We start from the raw sequence: 17063 nt of genomic DNA, 5'->3' as shown, positions 1-17063 counted from the left end.
ACCCCTAATAACAACCAATAATCTTATAATTTTTATAAGTGATAGCCAAATAGTTTTAGATGAAACTTCATCTTTACTATAGGCAAGTACTTCAGAATATTAACCATTTTCAAAGATTTTCTTTTCCTTAAATAGTTCAGCTCATAATTTAGCAACCTCCAGATTAGAAGACAAAATGCATTTCTAACAGCATATCTATATTATATCATAAACAATGTTATGGATTTGAAACATAAAATAAAATCCAATTCTAGTTCCTCAGTTCAGTGAAATACATCTCTAAATGACTTTGCTGTAACTGGCAAAAAATAAAATATTAAATAAAAATAAATAGATAGATAAATTACTTCACACAGAAAATCATTCTGAACCAATGGAAGGGTAATTTAATCCCAAAAGAGAAACTGATCTAACAAAGATAGTTAGCACCCCTTAAATAACTCTGTAACAACCTAACAGTATCTAAATTACAAGGGAATTTATTTTCCTAACTACTTTGGTGTTATTTTTCTAATTATTTTTGGTGGTGTTTTTCTAACCACTTTGGTGGTACCAAGTTTCACAATATAGACATGTATTTAATTTTACATTAACAATATTAAAAAACACACATATAACTTTGCCAGTTTGAATTCACACCTGCTATTTCGTAACTTAAATTGTGTTTATGTGACATAAGCCATTTTTATTTCTCATTCTAAGATTGTAGGTGGAAGAAAGGTTATTTTTTTTTTGGCCCAGGAGAAAAAGCCTTCCAGGAGTTTGAGCTGATACTAGCAAGGTGTGGTCCATTTTCCCCAGACAGAAACCTTTGAGAGTTTTCCCAAGAGTTAATTAAATAATTCTCAATTTGAAGGATACAAGGAAACATTTAAGGTCCTATATAATAGTCACAGATCACAATAATCAATATTTTTATATTGTTAGAGGTATAAGATGGGCAAGGCCCAAGGCTAAGCACTCTAGGAACAAGAGTTTCCTAGGAACCATCCTGAGAGGTGGGTGACGCAACTACCAGATGCTTAACTAACCTTACCTGTAACTGACCAAGAAGTCTGAGCTACAAAAATTCTTTTTTTTTTTCTTTAACATGAATAATTTTTCTTTTTATGGTTTACAGAAATTCTTAAGGCACTGTGGTACCATGGGGAGGGATTGAATCTTTTCCTTTTGTAATTCTAGTTCTCAGTTAAAATCAAATCGCTTTACTTTAACCTGGGCATGGGACTACAACTTGAAGTCTTAAGATATTGACACCCTGCTCAGTGGTCAATCTGCCACAAAATGCCAGCATTCAATACTACTTTAATCTGTTATCAGGGCTAGTAAGGTTTTAGGACCCTGCCTTTCACAGATGAAGACATTCTAAGGACATTCTTTGTTATGCCAACTTCATAGAAAACCATTATCATCCTTTATATTTCTAACGAGTTTTCAAACATACTTATGTCAATCTTTCCAGATGAAGGATGCTAAAAATCTGGAAGCAAATAAACTCACAATGAGCAAGTAAACATACAGAGTCAAATAACAATAAAACTTTTTTTTTCTCTGAGCCTAGTCTATTGCCATGTTTTTATGCTAATTGTTTTCTTTTTCTCCTTGGTTTGGAAATGGTGTTTAATGATGACTCATTCACAGCAGGAGAACTAAAAGGAAGCTATAAGCTACAGGTTTTTATCTAACCACATTTCTTGTGGCTATTTCGGTTTTCTTTTTCTGTTTGTTTTCTGTTGATTGCTTCATAACTTTAACCAGTTCCTGCAAGCCTTGTAAACTCCTCCTTTGGGACCCTTATTGTTTCCTGCCCCCCCCCAAGAAAACCTTATAAATGAGGGGATGAGCCCCAGAAAACAGCAAGGCAGAAAGCCTTTCAGCTTGATTTCTTCTTCTCCAGGGTCTTGAGACCAGCATCATGAAAGTCTTTGCTGCATTCTTCTCCATCCTTCTTGTCATTGGCACCCTCTATTCTCCAGCAGTCTCCTCCCCATGTAAGTTTCCATCCTCTCTGTTCTCCCTATGCTCTGCTCTGTTTGGGTTTGGGTTTTCTGTCTCCAGTGCCCAGCACAGGTGTCTTGGATATATCTAATCAAAATTTGTTTTTTGACAACTTAGTTATGGAAAGCTCCTTGAATTTAGAGTCATATTGCCTCAGTTTCAAATCCTGCTTTGCTCCTTGGCTCCTGTGGGACCCTTGGTTTCCTTATCTGGAAAGTGACTGGGTTAGATCCTCAAGTCCCTTCCAGCCCTAAACAACTATGATCCTGTGATTCAATGTCAAACTCTCAGTGTCTCAAAGAAGTTGAGGTAAGGGGAATTCATCACCAAAAAGCTTCCTACAAGGAAGAAATCACAAGTCTGATTTAAAAATTTTTTTTAAAGCAGAGGGCAGATCTTTAGATCAGAAGGGAGGAGGCCTGGGGTCTTTTCTTGAGTCCAGTAGTGAATGTAGCGTTTTTCTTTGTGTCAGTAGATTGGCTCCACAATCCTCAATTTTTCCAGCTCATCACCTCTGAAAGAGTGTGAGAGTGCTATCTGGGACACTGAGAGGTTTAGTGACTTACTCAGGGTCACACAGCCAGTACGTGTCGCAGGTAGGGATTGAATTCAGTTCTTCCTGACCTCAAGGCCAGTAAAAAGAGAAATACAAAATAGTTCAGCCACATAAAGATGAATATATTGAGCCCCAGAAATCCTCAAAGAGGATCCATGAGCTGAGTCAATGGTGAGGGTGAGGGGATGCTAATCCATTCTATCTACTCCAAAAGCTTTTATAGAAACATAAGGGCTAGAGTTTGGAGAGACCTCAGGGGACATTTAGTCCAACCTCCTTCATTTTACAGATGAAGAGAACTGAGGTCCAAGGTGATTAAGTGACCAAAAGTCAGAAGACTGGGTTCAAATCCTACCTCTTTCACTTATTGGCTATATAACATTGGCAAGTAATTTAAGTTTTCTGGACCTCAGTTTACTCACCTGTAAAAAGATGTGACTGGTCTTGATGGCCCCTGAGGTCCCTTCTTGTTCAAACTCATGACCCAATGATCCTATAAAAGTCATCAAGAGTTCTTAAACTGAGGCCTGTCAGCTTGGTTTGTTTGTTTGTTTTCAAATATTTTAACAATTGCATTTCCATAGCGCTGGTTTCCTTCGTAATCCTGTGTATTTTATTTTATGCATTATTACATCTGTTACATCCATACAGTCTTCATCAGACTGCCGAGAATCCCAGACAGATAATCTCTAAGCTTTCTTCTAACTCTCAACATGGAAGTCTTTCCCACAGCTAAGTTTCGGGGTGAGGGGGAACTAAACGTCTGTTGGTTTTATTTTGATTTGGTTTGGTTTTGAGAGGGGAAGAAGGGAAGGAAGGAAAATCCTCTTACCCTTCTTCTCCATTCTTCCAGATGCCTCAGACACCACACCTTGTTGTTTCTCCTTCACCACTGTACCAATTCCCATGAACCATATCAAAGAATACTTCTACACCAGCAGCAGATGCGGCAACCAGGGTGTGGTGTAAGTCATGGGCCCTCTATGATGTTGGGTTGGGGAACGGGAGAGAAGGAGAAGGAATTTTCTTTCAAGCCCACTTCTCCAGAAACCACATTCTACCTCAAAGGAGTTCAGTCATTCAATTTTCCAGGCCCAAAATCCTCAGGCAGAGGATGCCTGCTCTCCCACATAAAAAGCATAGAATTCCTGAGCTCGAAGGCACATTTTAAAATCAGCTTGTCTAAATGCATCATTCTACAGGTCAGGACCTTGAAGCTCAAAGATGACTAGTAATTTGCCCAAGATCACCCAGCTAGTGGTCAAGTTGGAACTAGAACCCAGGATTGTAGCTTTAGACATGGAAGGAACTTTGAGGGTCAGCTAACCAACTCCACCCTTTTGTTCAACCCTACATAGCATTTCATTTTTTTTTAAATCAATTTATTATTGTTGTTGTTCAGTCATTTCAGTTGTATTAAACTCCTCATGACCCTATTTGGGGTTTTCTTGGCAAAGATACTAGAGCAGTTTACCATTTCCTTCTCCAGCTCATTTGACAGATGAGGAAATTGAGGCAAACAGGGTTAAGTGACTTGCCCAAGGTCACATAGCTTATGTCTGAGGCCAGATTTGAACTCAAGTCTTCCTGACTCCAAACCCAGCACTCTATCCATTTTACCACCTAGCTGCCTTTAGTTTGTTTGTATGTTTGATTGTTTGTTTTTTGTGAGGCAATTGGGTTTAAGTGACTTGCCCAGGATCACACAGCTAGTGAGTGTTATGTGTCTGAGCTCATATTTGAACTCAGGTCCTCCTGACTTGCCTTTTTTAACATGCATTTATAATGTTAAATTTTAACTCCCCACTGCCCTTGCAACAACAAAAAAATTATTTTCTTTTTATTTATTTATTTTTAGGCAATTAGGGTTAAGTGACTCACCCAGGGTCACACAGCTAGTAAGTGTCAAGTGTTTGTTCTAAGGCCGGATTTGAACTCAGGTCCTCCTGACTTCTGGGCCAGTGCTCTATCCACTGGGCCACCTAGCTGCCCCCCCAAAAATATTTTCTTAAAAAACCATTAAAAGTTTACATAATTTTACAAAACAAACTCCCACATTGGCCCTGCCTGAAAATGTATGATTCTCTCTGTATTGAAGTTCGTCGCCTCTCCGGCAGGAGATGAGGGATATGTTCCTTGGATTTATTTCTTACTGCATTATTCAGAGTTCTAAAGTCTTTAAAAGTTCTTTTTCTCTATGACATTGTCACTGTATAACTTGTTCCCTTAGTTCTACTCACTTCCCTCTGTATCAGTTCACAGAGGTAGTCTCATGTTTCTCTGAAACTCTCCATTTAGTCATTACTTAGGGCATGATAATAATTCCATTATACTCACATATCCACAGTTAGGTTAGCAGTTCTCCAGTTGGTGGGCACGCCTTTAGTTTCCAGCTTTGGGGCTACTACAAAAAGAGCTGTTATAAATATTTTTGTACATATGGGTCCTTTTCTTCTTTCTTTGATCCCTCTGGGGTGTGGGCCCAGTAGTGGTTCTGATGAATCAAAGGGTATGCACAGTTTACCAGCCCCCCACCTCTTACAAAAGAAGAAACTGAGACCTAGCTAGGTCAATAGATTCTCAATTTTTAAATGGAGTTATGGAGGCCCAGAGGACAGAAGCAGCTTTACTGAAATCATTTAATAAATTTGTGATAGGATAGAGGAGAGAACCCAAGAGCCCTGACTTCCAGGCTAAGGATTCTAAACCTCTATTTTGTTTGCATAAATGTGTGCCTCAAAAAGGGGTGGCAGCCAGCTGGTGCAATAAATAGAGCACTGGACCTAGAGTCAGGAAAACTTCTCTTCCTGAGTTCAAATCTGGCCCCAAACACTCACTAGCTGTGTGTACCTGGGCAAGTCACTTAACTCTGTTTGCCTCAGTTTCCCCATCTGTAAAAATGAGTTGGAGAAGAAAATGGCAAACCACTCTAGTATCTTTGCCAAGAAAACCCCAAATGGGATCATGAAGAGTCAGACAAGACTGAACTGGGGTCCCAAAATGGGGGAAGACACGGAGAGAACTAAAACAGGCTTAGTGCAGTGACCCACTCCAATTTCATTATCTCGCTTTTACTCCCCATAGCTTCATCACCCGGAAAAACCGGCAGCTCTGTGCCAACCCTGAGAAGAAATGGGTACGCAGTTACATCAACTCCTTGGAGATGAGCTAGAGAGGAAAGTCCCCTTGGCCTGGACATCCAGCTTCCCCAGTCCTCAGCACACCCTCCACAAAGCTTCCAAGCTGATAATCCTGAAGCCCATACCTGACTATGTAACAGCCCAGCTCAAAAAACTTTGAATGGCTTTCTATTGCTTCTGGCACCAAGATGCAACTTCCTCTGGGATATTTAAAGCCCTTCACCACCTGGCATCAACCTATTTCTCCAGGACAATTCCATGTCTCACTCTCTCTCAGGTCCTCTATACCCCAGCCATGCCGGCCTGTACACAATCCTTTTCCCACCTGGGTACCTCTTCCCAGGTTGTCCTGGGCTCTTGGAATGCTCTCCATGCTCACTCCCAGCTCTTGGAATTCTGAGCTTCCTTCAAGGCTTTTCTCAAGCACCACCTCCTACGTGAAGCCTTTCATGATTCCTCTTGACCCACATTAGTGCTTCCTCCCGCCTTCCAAACTACTTTGTATTTTTTTTGTATTTGTCTTGTATTTACTTACCTGTGAATCTATAGCCTCTCTCCCCCAGGTCCTATGTCAATTCCTTGATGGGCAGAGATTGTTTTTGTATTTGAATCCCCAGTACCTAGTACAGGACCAAGTATGTAGTAGAAGCTTAATAAATACTTGTTGATTAATTGAGGAGAGACTCCTATTGTTTTTTTCTCCTAACCTCACCTCTCACCCACGTCACACACATATACACCACATACACATACGCATATATACACACATGCATACACATATACACACATATGTACGTGTAGATACACGTGCACACATAAACACCTGCATATACACACATTCACACACATGTGTGTGCATACACATACCCACACATCCCTCCCCTGCACCTCTAAGCACTTTCCCAGAAGGCAATGGAAACAGGGTAGCCCATGGAAAAAAAATGGGTCCCATTTAAAGTTAGACAAGAGAAGGAGTTCAAACAAGACTCAGTTTCTTAAATAGGCCGCTCTTTCTTTTGATTTAGTGACTTCCTAAAACTTCATGTCCAGGCAAAGCAGAGAAATTCTGTACTTGGCTATAACCTGATCCCTGGAAATTTCAAATATTGAAAATGTATTTTTAAGATTCTACTAAATGGGAGGAAGCAGGTGAGGAGAGATTGGTGACCCAGCCCAAACCCTTGCAACCATACCCTTCCCCCTTGATCCATTGACAGGTAGCATTCACTTTCTTATGACACTCTACAGTTTGCAAATGTTTTCTACAGAACAGTTTGGGGCAACTGTAGGAAGTACAAAATCTGATCCTGAGGGATCTAAGTGACTAGGACATTTGAGAGGCTAGCTTTTGTATTAAAATGCTGACACCACCCCAACTGAAGTACTGACTTTGCATCTGATCTCCCTTTGTGGTACTCCCCACCACTTTGACTAGTCTGGGTACTGGTAAGGCTGAGGAACAATAGTAGCTTGTCACATTTGTCCTGCTTTTTATAGTTTATAATGGGAACATTACATCCTATGTCTCATTTGACCTTCCCAAAGATCCTGCCCAGGAGATGGCAGGATAAGCACAACTGCGTCCATTTCACAGATGAAGAAACTGAGGCTCACAAAAATTGGAGTAGTGATGCTCAGTGCACATTTCTAGAGCACTTTACAATTTCCAAATCACTTTCATCCCATGCTCCTCCTGCTCCTTTAAATAAGTTTCTCTTTTGTCGGAGGGAAACAAGAAAGTTCTTAAAGTTCAGACTGAACATAATCCATTATAAAAATAGGTAGGAGTCTCATATAATTTACATCAAAATTTCCAATTTCAAGATAGACACTAATTTAAAAAGTCATTTTTAAATTGATCAGTACTTAACTTTAGTTTGTAAGACTCCTTAAGTATCTAACTAAAAGTTCCAATCAAATTCAGTCACCTTTTGGTTGTTTCACATTCACACAAACTTGTTTTTTTTGGTGAGGTAGGAAAAGGTTAGGTGCCAGTTCTATTCCAAAGTGTAAGCCCCCTCCTCTTTTTCCTTCACCTTGAAACTTTACCAAGTCAACCCATAAACCTGCCTTTTCTTGCTGTTGTTCCTACTTTCGTTTTCGAAGACCATTACTAATAACGTCACAAGTGATGGATTCACTTGGACGTGAATTAGATTTAAGTGAGGCAGAGTTGCGCAAAGTCGTCAGCCTTGTTCTCCTTGAGAATCATGGAAGTCCTGTGGGTGACCTTGGGGATACATGCAGCTTATCCTGCTCCTCAATATGTTGGATAAACGGAACCAGGACTCAAAGGAAAGCATTACTTGTGCAGAAAATGGGTTCCTAGCAAAAGAAAAACCTACTAACACAAGCAGAAAAGAAAACCAAAGTAATCGCAGGTGGCAACATTGAGTCCAATGTTAGCAACATCAGACGGAACCAGAGAATTTTCAGTTTATCTTGGTAACAGAGATTGCAACATTTGAGAAGGCAACTTTTCAGAGTCATTAACAATCTGAGGGGGAGGAAAAGAAAACAAGGGCCTCCAAAGGCAAATCTCAGAGAGAAACAAAACACCAGGCTCAGACTTAATAGAACAACTTCAAAAAGGCTACCAAGAAAGCCAGGGAGTCCTGGGAATTTCATATCAAAAGAGTAAGCCCTATTAAGACATTCTTTCATGCAACAGATCCAAGAACAAATATTTTAATGGAATGGGGAAAACCCTGGAAAAAACAACAGTTAGAAGGAAAATCATAATATGCTAGCGATACGCTGTAAAACAGTCAGCATCCTGTGAAAACTGTTATTCCTAGGAAAATGACTATGTCAACTGCAATGGAATTAAAACAAAGAACAGGGCTTTGGATATATTTTTTTCAGTCCAGACCTATCACTACATTGCTAAGGGTAATTCCCAGTGTGGGAGACTTCCTTCACCAATCTAGAACTGCAACTTCTCTTTAATTTACACTCTGAAAGAAATGCCTGGAGCACTGAGAGGTTAAGAGAATTTTCCATGGACACACAGCCAACATATGTTAAAGGCAGCACTTAAACAAAGGTCTTCCTGTCTCCTGAGCCAGTCTTCTACCTGATTTGCCTTACACTTACATTGCTTTGCATACAGTAGGGGCTCAATAAATGTTAGGTGAAGCAAATTGAATCTTACCCTCTGTACCACAAAAAAAGAAAGTGAGGGGTGGGATGTGGGCTAACCTAGCTTATTATCTCCCAACTTTAAATTATTTCTTTATTGTGGATTTATGTTCCTCTAAAAATAATGAACTATAATTCTAACCTATCAGTAAAGAAAAATCATATCTGAAAAGGGATTGGGATCCAATTTCCTTAAAGGTCTTTATTCTATGATGAGTTTACAAGGCATTAAAAGGACAGGCTCCTCTGTTTCTATAGTGGGGAGCACTGACCAGATGGGTCCCAAGCTAGCAGTCCCTGCTTCCTCCAGCACCTCACTCCTATGCCTGAACTGAGGCAACCCCACAAGACACACTCTGCCATAGAAAACAACCTCCCTGCACAGCCAGGCCCCCAACCCTCCGGCCTCGGAGGATCCCAAGTCCTCATCGCTTCTAAGGTCCCAAGTCACCTTGTCACGACCAACATTTCTGCTCAATCCCACGTGGTAGTCACTGCTCTGGCTGCTCTGACTCCTCCACTGTCCCTCTGTCCAGCTAAAGAAGGCAGTGTGGAACAGAAGAGAGCACAGAGGCTTGAGCTCTGCAGACCCAGCATGGAATCCTGCCTCTGACACTGACCAGCTGAGGGACCGAAGCTTCTCAGCCTCAGTTCTGTCATCTGTAAAACAGATACCTGGTACACAGATCTTTATAAAAGGGTAGTGGATGTTTAAAAATAAATCCGAGGCAATACTAAAACAAGATGCCCAATTGGACACAGACCACAGAAAACCCCTGACTGGGACTCAGCTGTGACTTGAGGACCTAATTTCTCTGACTCTCCCTAAGGGTCGCTGATTTCTGCTGAGATGCTGCCCCTCTGTGGGCCCTGAGCACCTGACAGTTCAGAAGAAAGGCTCCCAGCAGACAATCACAGGGAGCCCCTCAGAGCCAGCATCCAGCCAGCTGATGCTTCATTTACCCCACTCCAAGAAAGAATCAGAAGCTCCAAGGAAACTCATTTTCCAAATGCAGGCAGTTTAGTGCTGGAGCTTTAAAATAACAGTAAACTTTTTCTTTCAAAAGTTTCCAAAGTTTCAACTCTTCCAAGACACTCCCAAAGAACTCATGACGTAAAAATGCTATCTGTCTCCAAAGAAAGAACTGAAGGTGTCTGAATACAGACCAAAGCATACTATTTTTCACCTTTTTTTTAGTTTGTTTTCTTCTACAAAATGACTAACATAGAAATATGTTTTATATGATGGCACATGTGTAACCCATATCAGAATGCTTACAGTCTCAGGGAGGGTGGAAGGGGGAGAAGAAGGGATAGAATTTGGAACTCAGAACTTAAAAAAAAATGTTAAAAATTGTTTTCACATGTAATTGGAGGGAAATCGAATATTATTTTAAAGGGGATGGGGAATTTCCAAGTTCCAAAAGCGTCCAAGTTTCTCAACTCCTCACCCTCAGTGCAGATCAGGACTTTCTTTCTGACCTTCCTCCTCTCATTCCTATCTGCTTAAACTTTCTCACTTTTCCTTCTATATACATATTCCTCCAGGGGAATCTTTGAAACTGCTTGTCTTGTTTCTTTCATGTTCTGATCCAGCCCTTCTCTTGCTTTCTTCTACTTCCTTTCATCAATCATATCCTAAATAATCTTCCCTTCACTGAGTATCTTGTTTCTCTCTCTCCTCTGTCCTCCCCTCTGATGCTGCTACAGTCAGGGGCAGGGGTGGGGGGAAAGAAGGTGACTCTCCCTATTTGCCTTTCCTCTCTATTCTAAATCTTCCCCTGTATCACTGTCTTCCCAGGGGTCCCCTGCCTTTCCTTCCATTCCTAGCTGTTTATAATTGGTTTGCTTCCTCTCAGGTGAGCAAAACAGTAAGCAGGGATTTCTAACTTCTCGCTCACATTGGAGTTTCTCCTCCAACCGCCTCAGCTTCCTCTCAGCTTCTAACCAGGCTTCAGCAGCCCTAGGCACCGACCACAGCAGTGGCCAACCCACAAGGGCAGCCCATGCCTGCCTTTCCAGTAAAGTGAGGCACTCTCAATTCCTTCATCAAGCGGGAAAAGCCAATTAGCATTTGTCAGGGAATGCCGAACTCTCACAGCCAGCCCCACCCAGAATTACCTCTGGCTGACTGGCCACCCACACATAGGTGGCCAATGCAGGGATTTCCCCCTGTGAAAGCCTATTTCCCAAGTGTGGGCAGGCATCTAATATGAAGGCCACCCTTCCCTCTAGGGATGTGGGTGACAAGCCCCAAGATTCCCCCCTACCCCGGTCTCACTACCAAAGTCCATTTCTTGCTGTTCATGAGGCCAATTGTAAGGACACAATATTGGTAGGAGGGTAGACTACCCTGCCAGATATGCCAATTGTGAGGCCAGATGTAAGGGGGCTGATCTGTCCTGAACTGATATGCCAACTGAAGGGATGCAGAACCCTCCAAGAGAGTACTGAGATACTGAAGAGAGAGGCCCATTACAGCTTGGTAGTATATATGTAGCTTCATTAGGGTTTGGTTAATTGGGTTGTTTCAGGGAGTTTACTCACAAGGACCCAGCCCTTGGCAGCAGATAGGAATGAGAGGAGGAAGGTCAGAAAGAAAGTCCTGATCTGCACTGAGGGTGAGGAGTTGAGAAACTTGGTGTAGCCTCAGTCCCCTCTTTAGAGCCACCTCACTTACACCCAGGTGTAGGCAATGGGAAAGACTGCATAGAAAGGCAGTAGGGAAGAATTGGTTGGATAAACTCATCTACACTAACCTAGGAGCCTAGATTTATTGATAGAAGAGATCTTCTAAAGGGCATTTTTCAAAGCCCTTTCAGCACAGCATTCCAGGGAGGTAGGCACTGCAGGTATTTTTCCTATTTTGCAGATGAACAAACTGAGGCTTAGAGTGACTTGCTCAAAGTTCACAGCAGTTAAGCGTCTGACTCAGGATTTGAACTCAGGTCTTCCTGATTCCAAGGCCCAGCTGCCTCATAAGGCAATGGTATCCAAAGTCAATTTGTGAGACAATCCACAGAAATAGAGAATTGATCATATGGGTTATAAGCTAGCCTTATCATGATAGCCAGTCTCAGGGAGTGTCTTAAACACACCCTACCACCCCACTTCACTTAATATCACCCAACCAACATCCCTCTACCTTACCCCCTCCCCCAGATGACCTAAAACCATTGGCTAAATTTCCACCTTCTTCATAGGCCCATCAGGATAGTCATAACTTTGACGCAGGCACTCACTGCTGATGGGCAGGTACCATAGGACAATTCACACACACACACACACACACCCTTCACACGTACAAATGTGGGTGCATACTCCCACATAAACACACCCTGCCCCCCAGATAAACTAACAGAAATAATAGGAATTCTTCATCTGACTGCAGTGCCCTGGTGGGGCCAGGGGGGCCTGGGGCAGGTGGTGTCAAGACTCAGTGACTCAGCACCTGGCCAACGCACATTTTCTCTCAGCTAGGAGGGAGCCATTTTTCAATATTGAAATTCCACTGAGACATCAAATTAAGTAAACAGTAAATTACTAATGAGCAATTCTCAAAGCACATTCCTAAAACAGCTCCGTCACATTCCTGCCCTATGACTGGAATGAGAAGTGAGTGAAACAGATGAAGGAAGGAATGAGGAATTTCAGGTATTTGTGTCCTCAGAGGGACAGTAAATGTCAGAGGCAGGAACCAAACTCAAAGGCTCTGATGCCGAGACCTGAATTTTCTCCACTATATCATGCTGCTCTTTGGTTCTAGATGAAGAAACCATAGCATGCACTGAGTTCTCTTTTTTAAAAAATGCCTTTTGAGAAAAGGTTTAAAAACACTGATTGCATCCTTCTAACCACCAGCTGAGATGGGGACGTGTAGATTCATTTACAGTCAGCCAGAGGCTCAGTAAATAGAGCACTGGAGTCAGCCTTAGACACTTATTAGCTGTGTGATCCTGGGCAAGTCACTTAACCTCTGTTTGCCTCAGTTTCCTCTGTTGTAAAATGAGAGCAATAATTGCATCTACTTCATAGGATTGTTTTGAGGATCAAATGAGATAAGATTTGCATTATATATGTATTGTATATGTATATATGTGTATATATATATATATATATATATATATAGTATACCGATGTCTAGTACATAGTAGGTGCTATGTAAATGCTTATTCCCTCCATCATTGCAGAGGAATATCCCATAGACCTAGAGTTTGGCAAAGCCTGCTCAAATCGGTTCTAACAGCTTAAGACTGAAACCTGGTTGGTTGGGTCTTTTTTTTCCCTTAAAGCTGAATTTTACATTTTTCTTCATGTAAAATGGCAGCTTTCTTTGGTGTGGAAGAAGGAAAAGCCCATAAGCGCTGACCAAAATTCAGAAATCATGAAAACCCTACCCATAGACCCCAAGAAGTGCACCATATAGACATAATACCTATCCCAGGACTTGCCACTATGGAGAGAGCTGTCAGCCTTTATCAGATGACGCATTCTAGGAGATTCAAACCTGGGAATAACAAAATCCCTCATGCCTTTTTTACAGACAAGATGGAAAGATATGGTCAATCTCTTTTGCACACTAGATCTCTTTAGCGATAGTCTAGTGGTCTATAGATCATTTCTCAGAATCATATTTTTAAAGGCATAAAATAAAGCATAGAAATAAAACAAATAAAAAAGCATAGAAAAGCATAGAAATAAAAAAACAATAGAAATAAAACATAGAATTACGAAGGAAACAATTAAATTGAAATACAGTTATCAAAATATTTTTTGAGGGGGTAAGCAATCAAGAGTAAGTGACTTACCCAGAGTCACACAGATAGTGTCTGAAGTTGGATTTGAACTCAGGTACTCCTGACTCCAGAACCAGTGCTCTATTCACTGAAAATATTTTTTTTTTAAATCAGGTTCATGGACCCCAGGTTAAGAATCCTTGGTCTAAATGATAGCACAATCAGACCGACATACGACTAGTTGAATAACTGGACCCAAAACACAGTCATGATTGCCTCAATGTCACCTTGGAAGAAGGTCTCAGGTGAGTGCCCCAGGGATGTGTCTTTGGCCCTGTGCTTTTTAATATTGTTGTCAGTGACTTGGATAAAGGCACAGATTACATTCTTAATGAGTTGTCAGGTGGCAGAGTCAGGATCCAAAAAGATCTCAAGCAGAATGCTGGCCTGAATCAAATGGTATGAAATTAAATATTCCTAAGTAACTCTCAGAAGATAGTGGCTTTCCCCACAATGGAGGTCTCCGTGCAAAGGGTAAATGACCAATTACTGGTGGTTATTGTAATTGGAGTTCTTGGTCAGGCAAGGGTTAGAACAGACGGTCACCAAGGTCCCTTCCAACCAAGATTCTGTGAGTTGGGGCCCCACCCTCCAGTTCCTTCTGAAGCTCTTTCAGCTCATGGTGTCCTGCGGTAGCAGTCTCCCATCTCCATTGTTCTCCATGGCAACCCTGGATTCTTCATAGCATTGCACAGTCCATGGCTTCCAGAATTCCTTCCTTGTTCCTGAATCACCAACCACCACCCCAGGACACAGATGAGCCACATCCCATTCACACCCTGTGGCCAAAGGCATCCAACAATATGCAAGGGCATGGAAAGATCCCACACACAGCATCCCATCAATGAGGCCCAGCAACTGGAGAACACCACTCTACGAGGGCAACGCTGTCGAGTGATCAAGGAAAATGCTACCTGTCCACCTGGCTTCAATGGCTATTTTAACTAATGGAGATCAACCTAGCTGTAAGTAAGTATGGAGGGCTACTAATCCTTCATAAATGAGTCATCAGACAAATTTGTCAGGTGAGCAAAAACACTCTCTCTGCCCACCCCAGGTCTTCCTTTCTCTAGATCTGGCTATCTATGAGTCTACAGCTCTCAAGAGTCCTTAACTAACAAAAGGTAGACTGCCTCCTAAACTGGAGCTTCATCAGACCACTCCTTAGATTGCAGCCCCTACTGGGACCTACTGGGAACTTCTTCATTCTCAAGGGTATTCTGATAAGCCTTCAACAGCACCCCCTTGGAAAAGAAGCTGTCAGTTGGAAAATCAGACAGCAGAGACAGGGACAAGTTTCAATACTAGACCATATCAGCTCCATTCCAGCAATTCAGCATGACCTGATGGGAACAAACCATCCATATGCAATTATTTCATGGAGAAACTTGGAGCTATCCTTTCAGGATATCCAGGTCCAGCAATGTCTCTGAATTGAGGGTTCCTCCTCTACTTATGATCAGAACTGTATCAATCACTGCCCCCACCTTCCTGCCTCTCCTTGTACCTGACTACATTACTCCATTTGGCTTCAGGGGCCTGGCCTAGCTGACCTCAGCAAAGCAGATACAGAAATGTGTATGTCTATATTCAAGATGACTGGCCAAGGACTCATCTAAGAGACGTGGAAAGAAAGAAGGAGGGATAGGAAGCATAGGAATGACTGGGTTCTCCAGTAGGAAGACCACCAGCAACACCACCCTCTTCCTAGTACCTATCCTTAAACACACAGGCAACTGAGCATCCATTTGGCCTGTGGACCTTGAACTCTTGAATCTCACTGCAAGCTTCAGGAAAAAGTCTTGATGGTTGCCTCCAGGTTATTCAGGAATGTAAAACACATAACCCTTAGAATGCCCAGTCAAGAGCTGCTCACATTGGACATGACTCAGTTCCCCTGTTCTCTGTAGTCTTAGGGGTATGCTAAATTGGCCTTCCACAACCCTGAAGTCACACAGAGTCCCCCTAGGGTAGACCTCTGATCCTTCTGTTATACTCAGCACTGCCATAGGCCATTCCATTTTGCATTCAGCTACCTGACCAAGGAAGGTCTTGGATTCTCCAATAATGATAGACATATATATGCACACCTACAAGATAGATAGATGCTAGATAGATAGATCAATAGAGGAGTTATCAATTGTTTACTATATTCCAGACAATATATTCTAATATATTCCTACTGTGCTACATTGTAGATATGAATACAAGAAAGCAAGAAAAGGTCTAAACTCAAGAAGCTTCCATTCTAATGAGGGAAGATGACATGCAAAGGGAAACTGAAGGGAGGGGAGAACCTATATGGCAGCACAGAATGGAGGGAGCAGGAAATGATATGGAAGATTGGACCCTGGCAAGATAAGGTAAAAGCCCACCTCTCAGAGTCTAGGTACCCAGAGGCAGAGTCTAGTAGGGAAGAGGTAGGGGTTCTGTTCTGAGTAGGGAAAGCAATTATGAGAGTTTGGGGAATATATTCAGTGCCACTAAAAGCTGAGAGTTGCCCTCCCTTATTCCACACACTGCCCAACTTTACAATCCATCTAATTCTAGAGACCTTCATCCTGAATGTAGGTATACATATTATCTGACCAAATGAGAAAACTTTGCCCTCTGGGATTTCCTCAATACCATTTTGCCTAAAGGATTACTCTAGCTATCTACACTCCCCACCCTGTTTAGATTGCAGTGCTATTAATGGAAAAAAGAACAGCAAGCTTCACCTGTGCCATGATGACACAATGCTCAGTACAATCGCTGCCCAAGACTAGTTCTTACTCCCAGGACTTTCAGACTTGCTGTTCCAGTTGCATCAGGCTACTATCTTTACAAAACTGGACCTGAAAGATGCTTACAATATGGTCCAGATCTGGGGGGGAGACAAATAGAAGACTGCATTTCAGATCCAGTATGTGCAACATGGAATATCATGATGCCCTTTGGTCTACATAATACCCTCACTATTTTGCAGTAGTTTATGGGTGCCATCTTTCATGAGAACCTGAATCCAATATAGGTACTCCATTCCAAAACCAATCCATGCCTTCTTATCATGTGAAATTATTGCTCATATTATCCTGTAAGTCTTCCACCCAACAAACTGGGGACTGCCCCTAGACCTCTTGATACTTCATGGAAAGCAATGGATGGTCCATCCATCTTCTCTTCAATCTCACTTCATGACCGCCCTACCTTCTTTTCTGGTCACATGTCATGATGCTGTTCTTACACAATACTTTATTGATAACATGGAGCCTATGAATGCCCACCATATAAGACCCTCAATTTTATTCTTCATTTACTATGGTATTCCATAACTTATAGCCATAAAACAGCTCCAGAAGATTATTGTTGTTTACTTAAATCAAAAGATGAACTTTTTTTCAGAGAGGAGTCATTAAAAGCACTGTGCAACTTTCCAAAGGCAATCTGACC

The 17063-nt window shown here is 41.8% G+C and overlaps 1 protein-coding gene across 1 annotated transcript; it reads left to right on the top strand.

Moving 5' to 3' along the window:
- Window positions 1-1825: 1825 nt before the first annotated feature.
- Window positions 1826-6355, top strand: LOC114043168 (C-C motif chemokine 5-like). The gene is made up of 3 exons (XM_027862171.1): window positions 1826-1991; window positions 3408-3519; window positions 5639-6355. Exons 1-3 carry the CDS (start codon window positions 1916-1918, stop codon window positions 5724-5726), a joined length of 276 nt encoding a protein of 91 aa, XP_027717972.1. The 5' UTR covers window positions 1826-1915; the 3' UTR covers window positions 5727-6355.
- Window positions 6356-17063: the final 10708 nt, after the last annotated feature.

The sequence above is a fragment of the Vombatus ursinus genome, unplaced genomic scaffold (assembly GCF_900497805.2).
Source record: "Vombatus ursinus unplaced genomic scaffold, bare-nosed wombat genome assembly UNPS02014768.1, whole genome shotgun sequence".
Classification (NCBI taxonomy): domain Eukaryota; kingdom Metazoa; phylum Chordata; class Mammalia; order Diprotodontia; family Vombatidae; genus Vombatus; species Vombatus ursinus.
Note: the sequence above shows the minus strand (reverse complement) of the source record. Positions and strands in the feature narration are given on the sequence as shown.